The sequence below is a fragment of the Equus asinus genome, chromosome 20 (genome assembly GCF_041296235.1).
Source record: "Equus asinus isolate D_3611 breed Donkey chromosome 20, EquAss-T2T_v2, whole genome shotgun sequence".
Lineage (NCBI taxonomy): Eukaryota > Metazoa > Chordata > Mammalia > Perissodactyla > Equidae > Equus > Equus asinus.
In genome coordinates, this window is record NC_091809.1 from 70,718,917 (window position 1) to 70,731,906 (window position 12,990).

The following is a 12,990-nucleotide window of genomic DNA, read 5'->3' on the forward strand; positions in this document are numbered from 1 at the left end:
CAAGCTGCCTTTCTTCTTTGACTGATGAGTTATTTACATATCTCTGTGGTATCTTCATCTTCCTGTATTTCCTCTGCTTATAGCATCCCTGTGTAATTGGGGTTGGTCAACACAGTGAGCTGGAGGATCTTAAAGACTTGCCATGTGTAACACATTCCCTGTCATGAGGACCTCAAGACCACTGTCTTTTGCTTTCATCTGTGCTTTAACTTCAGCCCAAATTTCTCTTTAATTCATATTATTGTATATTGATTCTACTAATCTTCAACAAATACTTTTTTTCCTCCTACTCCATTTGATTTCTTATGTAACCCTCACTCATTTTCCATATCTTTGCTTTCGTGGAGACAGCAACCTGCCATAGTTAAGAACTATGTAGTCCGACAGACCTGGATCCACAGTCTGTCTTGTCTTTTTTACTAGTTGTATGTTCTTGGGCAAGTTAATATTTTTAAGTTTCAATTACTCAATTTCCTTAATTACAAAAGATAACTCTTCAGGGTTATTGTGAGATTTTGGAAATGAAGCACTTAGCACTTCTTGGCACATGCTACTCAGTGAATACTTAGTAGTCACAGGTAGATGATCTCTTACTCTCTTACCCATCACCCTTAGGTTAGATGTATTTTCAGAATTTAGAATTTTGTGGATTTTAAAATGTGTGCATTTCCATGTATTACATAAGACCTCCAGCAGGATATGATGCAACATGCTTGAACAAATTGATATTTATGTATGAAAATACTTCTGTATGAATTTTTATACCAGAAAATTAGCCTTCCATCATTACCTCCCCATCAGTTCAAGTCAGATAGTGCCGCCAAGTGAGTTATAAAAAAACTTACTTTTGAGAACGTTTGAATTTTGGAATTGTAATAAGGAATTTTGATTCTAGAAAGTAAAAGGAGATTCTGCATTTTCTTATTGTGAACTAAAAATTATTCTCATTTTTATGATGTGGTGTTTTCTAGATTTCCTAGCTGTAGGGCCACAGATACTTTTCTTACATCCAGTACCACAACTCACTCCCCTCCCATTCCCTGGTACCCTTGCCAGTTCACTCCAAATTTCCTCTGAGAATTAAGGGAGGGAATGACATAGAACTCTTTAAGTAGGAGTTTCCTCATTGGACATGGAAAATTTGCATCACATTTAGAATTATTTTTTCTTTTCCTTGGAATTTGTTAGGATGTGAGGTGTATAATAATATCTGGAGGGAAAAAGACACTGAAATCATTAGTCTCCATTTCTTCCTTTGTGCTTAAAAACCATGTCTTCTTAAATAGTTTAACTCAAAAGATATTTAACCAAGATTTGTTGTTGGTTATAATATACTGTGGTTTTAGACTATATTTTATTATTTTATATAAGTACTTATGGGTTTTTAGAGAAATGTATCATCTTACTGACTAGTTGACATTGCTTCTTTCTTCCACTAATGAGGATCTATATAGATTTTTAGTTTGTTTCTTCCTATTTTCTATTGATTTGGGGAACTTGCTATAAGAATGAAAATTATAATTGGATCATGGTCTGGTAATACATAATTATTATTCAGAATTGATTCTAGTCTTTATTTTTTTTAGTGTCCTACTGAAACCAAAGCAACATTTGGGGTCCACCTGAAAATAGTAGGAGACTGGACAGGTATGTAGAACATAAAGTTTTAAGACACATGCTTTGAAATTATGGATCATACAATAATTTGGGTGGATTTAAGTAGTGGAACTACCAACATGTATAGAAATGTTCTCAAGCTGTTGTTTTGTTTTCTTTCTTTGCTTGTACAGTTTTGACATCCATGTTTTCTTCTTATAAGGTACATTTTTGGAGTTGGAATACCTTGGATATCAGTAATTGCTAATGACGTATTGTTCACTGTGCTTGCAAATCATAGGTTTCTGTCTGCTTGTCAGATGTATTGGCAATAGTGGGACATTGAAATGTGGTTTTTAGAAAACATGATTTTAAAATTACGGGTTGGTTTTACTGTCAAAATAATCAACACATGGGACTGAGATCACACAAATCTTCTAGTTCTTGCACAGCTTTTCATGTGGTAATATCTGTATATATAGCAACTCCACAACATCTTTGGAATAGTGGTCATTTTTAATAGTAGGTCTATTGGTTATATTTTACTCATTTATCCAATATATACTTTTTTGTTATCTGAGAGATGCATTTTATTAAGCATTCTGAGTAAATAAAAGAAACATTCATTTTTATATTCCCTTGACCCAGTGGAACAACTGACAAGTGAGTGCTCAGTAAATGTTAGCTTGTGGCTGGTTGTTTGGGTTGGTTACTCAGAGGAAAGAATGCAGGTTTAAACATGAATGCAAAAGTAAATAAAAATATTTTTTAATTGAGTGCTAAACTAGGAGTTGGTTTGTGAAAACTATACGGAATCAGCAAAAGATAATTCAGTGTAGTTTAGGGCTATAAGAGAAGCTTCACAGAGAAGATAGCATTTGAGGTGAACCTTGAAAAATTGGGCAAATGAAGTAAGGAGTAGGTCATTTAAGTGAAATTCACAGCATTGTCAAAAATCAGGGAAGGTAATGATTAAACCGTATTTGAGAAGGGTGAGTCAATCAGCCTAGCAAATTCAAAGATTTTGTTCTGGGGAGTGGGATGGAAAAGCCATTAGGGTCAACTTGGTGAAGATCTTGAATGCCTTAACAAGATACCAGAATCACTTAGAAATGTTAGGGAACCTTTGAAGCATTTGGAACATCATAATGAAAATAGTATTAATAACTTGTTAGATTAGAATCAAGGGAAGACTTATTTGTCCTGGAAAGTAGAAGAGAAGGAGTCAGTGGAGGGGTGGGGATGGAAACTGGGGACTGGAAGGAATGGATTTGCAAGCCGAGGATGAGAAGTTAACATTGGAAAGGGGGAACTAATGTCTGTAAAAAATCAAGAAAAGACAAGATATTGTGTAATAAGAAAGGAATATTTTAGGAAGAAGGACAATTGAATGAGCTTATATTATACAGTTTGAAAAAATAATGGTGTGTATAAAATTCTTTGTCTATAGAAAGAGAAGTCAGCTCAGAATTGGAGACTTGAAGAAAATGGAGAAAATATGCAACATAGGATTTAATGAGCAGACAATGAAATTGACAAAAAGATCTTTGAGCAGTAATGACCTGTTTGGAATCTTGAAAAATCAGGCTTAAATAGATATTGTTCATTTGATAGCATTCAGAAGAGATCATGGTAGTCCATGTTTAGAAAAAGACTGGTATAATATGGGAGTAGTAATTCTCATGGTAAGCCCAGAACTAGTAGCTATAATCAAAATTGTTTTGCACTGTTTTACAAAGAATGAGTGAAGTTCTTCTCTGGTAAGAATTCCAATACAGTAAAAATTAACTTCAGTAATGAATGGTAATTGGTACCATTCTATATCTGAAGGGAAACAAGCACAATGAAGATATAATTTAATTCATCAGGGTAAGCAGAAACTTCATGATGGCTTATTACTAGCTATTGTTACTGAGTTTCTTCATAAAGTTATTTTCCATTGTCAGTAGCTCATTAAAATAACTGATTATCTCATCATTTATTTTAATCTTCTCTATTAGGAACACTTAATAGTTTTAATTTTATCCCTCGTTTTTATGTACTATGTCATTGAGAGTGAAACAAGATCATTCTGTTCAAAGAGTTTGGTTCCAGTTAGATGCGTTTCGATTAATAGACCTTCTTGGTTGTTGACTTTAAATATCTGTTGATTTGGGAAAGAATGTCAAGCATTCATGCAGAGAATCCCTAAATCTATCTGGCACTTTAGTTCAAAAAAAGGTTTAACTGTCTTAAAACAATGGAATTACAATTATGGAAGGAAAAATGGGAACATTTCTCCTGAAATTAAGGATTATTGGTTTTTATTCTGAAAGAATTGGTTAAAATTCAGTATTAAGAGCAGTAGGTATAACAGGAAATATCAAAGAGGTGCTTAAGAAGTTGAATATCAGAGGTTTACTTTTCTAAACTGACTTAGAGATATTTTGCAGTGACTTTTTTCCCCCTGAAATATGCATGTGTGGGCAAGTCTAAAGAACAGATTTAAGACCACCCCATGGATGATCTTTCCAAGACTATCAACTACACCCAGTTGTAGAATACCCAAGAAGCAAATGAAGCAGCTATATAGCACAGGACAAGGAGGCATCCACGTTTTGTGTTTGTTGTCTAGCTTTTTATTTTAATCAGGCCTCTGGTTGCATCTTGTAAGTATGGTGAAAGACTCATTATATTTAGAAAACTCTCCAAACCTCTTCAACACAATTCCATTTTTTCCTTGAAATAATAATGATAGAGGGGGTAGAGAGAATTGAATTAATATCTTTTTGCTCCTCTAGAATCAGCCATGCTTTCCAATTTCAAATATATGATCACAGATTGCCTGTTGGCTTGATTATCATTCTGACTGTCTAAAATGTCTTGTTACTTTCTTCATTAAATATCATTACTGTTGAATTGTGTCTGAGATCATGTTACACTGTTGGTTATTTTAGTGGTCTAAATAGCAGCTTACTCTAGAGAGCTTTGAGTTTTACTACAAAAGCATTATGTACATCATATCCACATGCAATTAATCTAAAAATTTTGTCATTGTTCCATTCAATAATTAATACATTGACAATCACTGGATAAACATGCAACAAAGGGCTCATTGTATGCATCACATAACAACATTGCCTTGAATCTTAGCTATTGATTCCCGTGTTGTCTATTGCAAAATCTTGCTACAATCAAAAGATGTGGTTAACTTTGAGGATTAGAAGTGGGAAAATAGGGCCATATAATATCATGGATTTGCCTTGATCACATAGTACATTGATACAGTACAAGTATCAGAAGTATTTTATCAATACAAGTGTCACAAGCATTTTAGATAGAGCTTTGGTTAAAGACTGGACCAAAAGAGAGGTGATCACTCTCTCTCTAGCTCTGTTTGCTTCTGTATCACTGTATTAGCCAAGTGTGTTTCGTACTTCATCTAGCTGATTGTTTATGAAAAAGATTGAAACAGAATATGTGTAATGTATTTAAAATTTCTTTTCATTTTGGGAACTCCTTGTAAGTCAGATTATGACCACACTAAATCATAATAATGCTACTATTTTATAATGAAAGCATAATTTGGAACAATTATGACATCTACCTTACACTATATATATCTGTGAATGGCTTCTGGTTGTTGCAAAACAGCAAAAAAAGAAAAGTACTCCTATTGAATACTGAGCCTGTTTTGAAGGACTTGCCCAAAGAAGAGATCTAAAATAAGTTTGAGCAAACTGACTTCTTTGAGCAGCACAAATCATATTTGGATATATGAAATACCATGGGTTTACATAATTCATGTTCACACAGTGTAAACTTGAGTCTGAGACTATAACAAACATGAACTATCAATTGCTACATCTACAAATGAGTAACTAGAAATACTGGTTTAGTTGTTGTTGCTATGACCAGCAAAGTATAATGGTTAATTATTTGTGGAAGATAACATTTAAACTATCTATTATTTTGGCTAATAATCAAATATTTATTAAACACCCACTGTGTGTCAGACACTGCACTAGTCTGTGGAGATACAACATTGACCAAAACAGACAAGGTCCCTGCTGTCATAGAGACTGGAGTCTAGTCAGTAGAGACCTCCAATAAACAAAAAAGCAAATCAATATATAATGTGTTAGATAGTGATAAGTGTTACAAAGAAGAATGAAGAAAGGTAAGGGAGTCAGAATGATGAAGGGTGGCAGTGCTGGTTTAGATAGGGTGTTTACGGACTTTCTGAGCAGATGTATAAGTAGGTGAGGGAGTGAGTGAGGTTGATTTCAGGAAGAAGTATGTTTAGGCTAAGGAAATAGTAAGTGCAAAGTCCCTGCAGTGGGAAAAACGTTGGATATTCCAGGAACAGCAAGGAGACCAGTGGGGCAGGAATACAGACAGTGAGGAGGAGAGTAGTAGGAAATGAGATCAGAGAGGTGAGCGGCGGATCAGGCACTATAGGCTAGAGGAGGACGTGGGTTTTAATCTGATTGAGATATAAAAGGCATAGTTTGGAAGTCTACATCTGAATGATTATCTGTTTTGTTCTAATATGTACCATCTAGTGGTTGGCAGACCGAAGTTTTTGAAAAGAAAGACTGAGTTTAGAGAGAATAGGGAGAAGGTGAGAATCCTGAGCATTTTAGAAAACGGGTCAAACTTTTTTTTGGATGAGGGAGATGTATCATCATTTTGGAGATGTTTCAGTGGTGGTTCTGCCTCCTGCCATGTGGTTGATGGGTTCTGGTAGCCTCACCTACACCCTGTGTCCCACTAGCACCTATGGATGGTAGCAGCTTCCTGCTACTCTCTGGATTTCTTCACTATCTTTATTCTGGCTTCTGAGTTCTTCCTTTACCTGAGTCATTAGTTCCCTCTATTAAATTCCTTCCATTTAAATTGTTTAGTTATTCCTGGTTTTGGCTAGACCTGGCCTATTATAGGAGGTCAGCAAAGCCTCGCTGAACAGAGCACTGACTCCAGAGGGCTAATAGATGGGAGAGATAAGAGGAAGTGTCAAAACCCTGAAGCAGTCAAATGTTTGTGTTCAGGGACCACTATGAAGTACAGTGTGGCTGGAAAGGAGTGAGTAAGTGGGAATGTTGTAGGGAATAAAGTCTGAGAAATACCCGTGGACTAGATTTGGTAGGCACTTAACAAACTTCAGTTTTATTGTACATGTTATCAAAAACCATTGGAGGATTTTGATTAGGGTCTGACTCACATTTTTAAGATGGTAACTCTGACTGCTATGTAGAGAATATGATGGAGGTGGGCAAGAGTGAAAATTAGGAGAAGAGTTAGGAGAGAAGCACTTGCTGATGTCTAGACAAGAGAAAATGCTAGTTATGCATAGGGTGCTGGTGACTGGGTCGTGAGAAGTGGGTGGATTTTAAAGTTATATCCAACAGGTTTTGCGGGTGCACTGGAGGTAAGGTGTAAGAAAAGGTAGGAATCAAAGATAACGCCAAGGGTTTTAGCTTCAATAAGTAAGTGGACAGTACTGCTACTTATTGAGATAAAGAAAACAGTGGCATACTGGGGGGGCAAGAGTGGACATTCAAAGTTCTGTTCTGTACATTTTAAATTTGAGATGCCTCTTAGACATCCAAGAAGTGATTGCATTGACCTTAGCATTGGTGAGTCTGGGGTCAGGGAGAGGTCTGGGCTAGAGATCTCCATTTGGGGATCGTTAGTGTATTCATGGATTTAAAGCCTTGAAGCTGGAAAGGATCACCTGGGGCAGCAATTCTCAACTGTATAAGATCCAGCACCTTGTTTTATAGCATTTTATGTGCTCACTTTACATTCTTAAAATGCAATTTACACATATTATGTACACAAATAATTTATAAAAAACAATGTAATGTCCTAGCATTAGTATATATGAGCTATTAAAATAATTTATAGTAAGTGCTTTACATTTAATATTTAATTTTCAATCATGACTACACTAGAAGTCATAATGAAGTAGGTGACTAGGCCCACATACAGAAAGATTATGAATAAGACAGTTCTAAATGCAGATTCCCAGGAGAATTGAAATACTGTGAGTACTGTTTAATTTATGATGTGATTTTCCAAAATGGTGAACATCTTTTGGTTAAGTTCTAGACACAATAGATTACAATAGTACTTCAATTTACAGAGTGGTTGCAATCCGGGAAATTTCAGTGCATATTGAAATCCTGCAAAAACTTGGCTTTTTTTTATAGTTATAAATGAGTTTTTTATTTACATGAGTATACAGCAAGTCACTTGAAAAGCACGCAGGAAGTAAGGCAAGTCTTTGTTGCATAGTAATCTCCACAACATTACAGGATGTCTAGTGTCTCTGTCCCCTACTTGCTAAAATCTGGTAACTTCTGATCATCATTGTGAGAACCAAATTGCCTCCAAAGTTCTCAAAACTGCCCCTAAGAGGTGGAGCTGTCATATTGAGACTAATTTAAGAAATGTGTGTAAATAGAGAAGAAATATAACAGAGGACTGAGCCCTGAGACGTTTCAACACAGGGAGTCCAGCAAAGGACACTAAGAAGGAGTGGCCATCGAGGTAAGAGGGGAACCAGGAAAATTTGAGTCCTGGACACCCCAAGACAGTGTTTCAAAAAAGAAGAATTGATTAATTGAAACAACTGCTACTGAGAAGTGAAGTAAAATGAGGACTGAATTAATGACTTTGGGAGTTGTTTTTAATGGAATGCTGGGAACAGAAGCCTAACTGAAGTAGATTTGAGAAATAATAATAGTAAGAGAAGAAGTAGAGGTGGTAAGTATAGACAAATCCAGTGGTGTGTTGGTGCCAGTTCCTATGAGCTTATTGGGTCATTGGATGCTTCTCTTCCAACTCTACATTCAGTGAAGTCAAGTTTGATAGCTTTAAATCATCCTCAGTATGAGTATATAGTCCACAGAAGTTGACAAACACCATAAAGTAGGGATTAAAAAAATTTTTTGAAAGACCTGGCTATTAAATATTTGCCAAAACATCATGGCGCAAATTCTAAGGAGTTTGGATGTAAAATGAAATAAAGAAATAGAGCAGTAGCTGAAGGGGGAAGGATATAGGGACAAGGCAGATATATGAGCATGTACAACATGAATATATATAAACATAATTTTATATGTATGTGCTTATGCACATATATATTTAATGTGAGCTATTATGTTGTGTTTATTTACTTCTGGGTACAATATGAATAATGAGAATGAAATAGAGAGGGAAAAATTGATATTGCTGGAAAGATAGAGGGTATAATTATAGGAGAAGTATCCACGAGTGCCTCCTAATGGATTCCAGAAGGACCAGATTCCAGTGTACAAGTGGAGGAGTTGACCTCAGATAAGGCCACTGGCAGTTCATGCTTTACAACAGGAGGGAAGCCAGAGAAGATGATTACAGAGCATGGCCCACTCTGGTTGGTGGACTTGGAGTGAGAGGAATGGGATTTCTCTTCTAGTTCCTCCTGTTTTCTTGGTGAAATAAATAGTAAGGTTATTACTGAGATTGAAGATGGAGAACGGTATGTTGAATTTTGAGGAGAATGATGAAGGTGTAATGTATCATTTGAAATAGTAAATTGCTGAGTGAAGCATGGTGGGCCTTCTGAGGTGGGCCAAGAGGCCTACTGATATATAGTCCAAAATGTAAAGTGAGACAAGTCAGAATAATTGTGAGTTTTGTCCAGGCGTAGTTCACTTCTTCAGATTAGCTATTGAGCAGATGGGGAGGTGGATTTAACCAGCATTGGTCAACTCCTGATTAAATTCACTATAGCTGCCACCTCCAATCCATTCTCTGACATGTAGCCATAGAAACTTCAAAGCATTAATCAAATTAAATCACTTCCCTTGCTTCAAACACTTTAATAGCTTTCTATTGCTCATAGGATAAAGACAAAATTCTTTACAGTGGCCTAGAAGGGCTTCCCTGCTCTGGCCCTGACCTACCTCTCATCTCAATTCAATGTGTTTTTTCTCTGCACAACAGCAACACTGGTCTTTCGGTTCCTTTTGTTTCGCTTGCTTCCTCCCACCATATACATATTCTGATTCATATGTCTACAGTACTCTCCACCACCCCCACCCACCCCTACCCACACAGATAGTTAGTATCTTTAAACCACAACTCAGGAGTCACTTCTGAGAAGCGGTCTAGATGCCTCAGTTTTAGGTGTTGTTTTTTTATATGCTGCCATCACTATATTTTTTTCCTTAAGGGCACTTATCTCCATTGGTAACTATGTATTCAAAGAGTGAACATTGGTGTAATGAGTTTCTTTCAATAGACTATAAGCATTATCATGGTAGGGACCTGCATCTCTTTTTGCTCACCATTGTACTCAAGGGCCTATTGAAATGGTGTTTCTTAGTAAAGGAAAATATTCGTTAAGGGGAGGGAGGGAGGGTGGATATGAAGTGAGGAAGGAAGGAAAGATAAAAAAAAAAGCAAGCAAGTAGGCATATCCTCTGTTTCACGAAAACTCACAAGCTAGTGGGTCGGGGATCAGATACATAAACAAATGTAATACAGTGTCCATCAAAATGAAGGCAGGAGATGCTTCTGGGAGGGAGATTTTGGAGGCTTTCTAGGCCAAACTGAGTGTTAGGGATAAGTAGGACTTGTCCAGAGTGGGAGATTCCAGGGAGAGAAAAAGCTTGAATAATGGCTAAGAGGGGTGAACTATCACGGAAAATCAGGAAAATGTCATGCTGTTGGAAGGCCCGGCTGGGGTGGCATCCAGAGCTCATGTCGTGGAGAAGCTGGTAGGAATTGCTAAGAAGCTCAGCCTTTTTCTCTAAAGATGTTGGTAAAAACCTGAAGGGCTTTAAACAGGAACTGAAATCAAATTTTTACTTTATTTGGGTCACCCTGCTGGTGTTATACAGATTGGAAAGGAGATAGAACAGGTTAGAAGCAAAGACGCCGAATTAAAGATTTGTCATAGTGTCAAGGGAGCTGAGGAGATAAAAATTTCTGTGGAGGGAATGGTCTATGGTGTCCAGTGAAATAGGATCAAGCAATAACTATTGGAAGGGATTACTGCTAACCTTATAAAAATCATCTTATGGGAAAATGCAGGGGAGCAGTTTGGGGATGGTACAGATTGTGGTGAATTACTGAGTAAGTTGGAGACCAGTAAGTAGAGAGAGTTAGTGTACAAAAAGAAGTACATAGCAAATGGGCCTATTTCTAAATTCTTCCTATTTCTAAATTCCCCCAGAACTCTGAGAGTAATTGAATTTATCCTGATCTGGCCTGTGATTAGCAGTGGGACACAAGTAACAAATACGTATGCAATTACTTGTGTATCCATCTAGGTACATCTGGGTTAGGATGAGGATTAACATATTATGTCTTAAAATATATATTATTTGGATAATGGAACACTATAATTCTAGCCTCATGTGAGTCTCTGTGTCTCTTAAGGACAATTGATTAGTTAATTTGATAGAATTTAACATAAATCATTTGCTATCATAATATAATAAATTAGTCAATAAATATGAGCTGGGGTTAAATTCCATATTTCATAATCCCAGAAATCAAGGAAATTTTTCTGTCAGGGAAATGAGAAATCTATATTACAATTTAAATGCCCATCTGTTCTCAGGAGAGAGAATAAATTGTTTTCCCCGTGGTTTCTCAGTTCATGAACATGAATTCTATGCAGTCATTTTTTAGCAGATGACAGCTCACTTATAATGCCACAGAAAATATAGAGACTGCTTAGTAAATGATGGGAATTCACTACTCGTTAACTTTTATTCTAGTTCAGTCTTTTTACAACCCCAAAGATAGGGGAAAATACAAAAAACTTGTTTTCTATGCAATAAAAAAATGTTACTTTTCATTTCCGAAGATAAGCAATTATATAATTTCTGGACCTGGAAGTAAAGTAATTATAGCAAATGTTTTGTTTACATGGATTCTTATGCTTTTATTAAGAATTGTTCTGTTCCTAAGAGAAGTTTGGATTCACTGTTATCTACTATTTTCTGGTTGTTTTTACTGGATAATGTGAAGGACAAGAAGAATAGTGAGGAATTTTCTCAGTAACGTAGCTTCTTAAGCAATGTCAAAAATCTAACAGTAATATACTGGGTGGCCAAGATGATATATGTCATTTTGCCAAGTCAGTCTAGTGTTAATGGAGTAAATAATTTCAAAAAAGGCAAAAAGCCAAGAGTTTTGTGCCCTTATTGTTACCACGAGGAACATTTTAAAAGATTCATTTGTTTGATGCACTTGCTAAGCCTTTATAAAGGGAGCTAAATGAATATAGTTCCTGTTCTCTAAACAGATTGTAATTTTCAAAGCAAAGTTGTAACTTGATGGCTTATTACCATGCAGATAAGGTTCTTTAATGTCATCCAAATGAACACAGCTAAATTAATACCAAAGGAAGGTATTTATCTTCTGTGGATTCAAAGGCAATAGAGTAAGGGAACTTTGAGAATAGTGTCTAGTAAAAAAGCTACTGCTCTGGGGCTGGCCCCGTGGCCGAGTGGTTAAGTTCTCGAGCTCCGCTTTGGCGGCCCAGGGTTTTGCCCAATCAAATCCTGGGCGCGGACCTGGCACCGCTCACCATGCCATGCTGGGGCAGTGTCCCACATGCCACAACTAGAAGGACCCATAACTAAAAATGTACAGCTATGTACCGGGGGGCGGCCTTTGGGGAGAAAAAGGAAAAATTAAAAAAAAAGCTACTGCTCTTATGATTTTTGGACTTTAATAAAGGAGGAGGGTGGGGTTTAATAAACAGATATAAACGGAATGGGAAAATAAACTCTTTCATGAAATGAGATTTTTGAGAAAATTTGGAGGTGGCAATTAAATAATGGACGTGGAATACTAGGGACCCCAAGGAATGTACCTAGTCTGAGTAATAGAAGAGAGAGTAGAGTAAGTGAAGAGTTAAAATGGTCTGCTGCAGTGTGATGAAGAGCTTAAAAATAGATGATCTTATTTTTTGTTGACACTGAAGTGAGAAACTAGTAAAATGTCTTGGGCTGCAGCTATCAGCATAACTAGGAAGGAAGGGTAAAGGGAGAAGGTCCCACATAGACAACTTTGCATATCCCAATATTTTCAATAACAAGACGTGGCAGAAAGCTATGCCTCTAATTGGAGCAAATAAGAAAACGTGTTTTAAGAATTGGACTGTCCTTCAGGAATAGTCTAGTGATTTGTCCTTCTTTCTTCCCCCAGCTCCTTCTTCTCATGTGTGACATAGTTCTCTGACTTTCCACTTTCACAGCAACGATGAAAATCTTTTATTGATGCTGGAATGGTGGACTGTTCGGTGGTGGTTTGGAATATTGCGTCTTCCTTGGTTGAGATAGAGACTTTCAAAGATAGATACAGATTTTCAAAGTTGACAGCAAGCATAGTGGAAAAGACAACCAGGGC

General features: G+C 36.6%; 1 protein-coding gene across 9 annotated transcripts in view; it reads left to right on the forward strand.

The window, feature by feature from the left end:
• The window catches only part of NOX4 (NADPH oxidase 4), a 151,982-nt gene that overhangs the window by 78,743 nt on the left and 60,249 nt on the right, over positions 1-12,990 (forward strand). For all 9 annotated transcript variants that reach the window (XM_070490467.1, XM_070490472.1, XM_070490469.1 and 6 more), the window contains one exon: positions 1,587-1,647. In XM_070490467.1, coding sequence (XP_070346568.1) covers positions 1,587-1,647 — 61 coding nt within the window. The remainder of the gene's footprint in view (positions 1-1,586; positions 1,648-12,990) is intronic.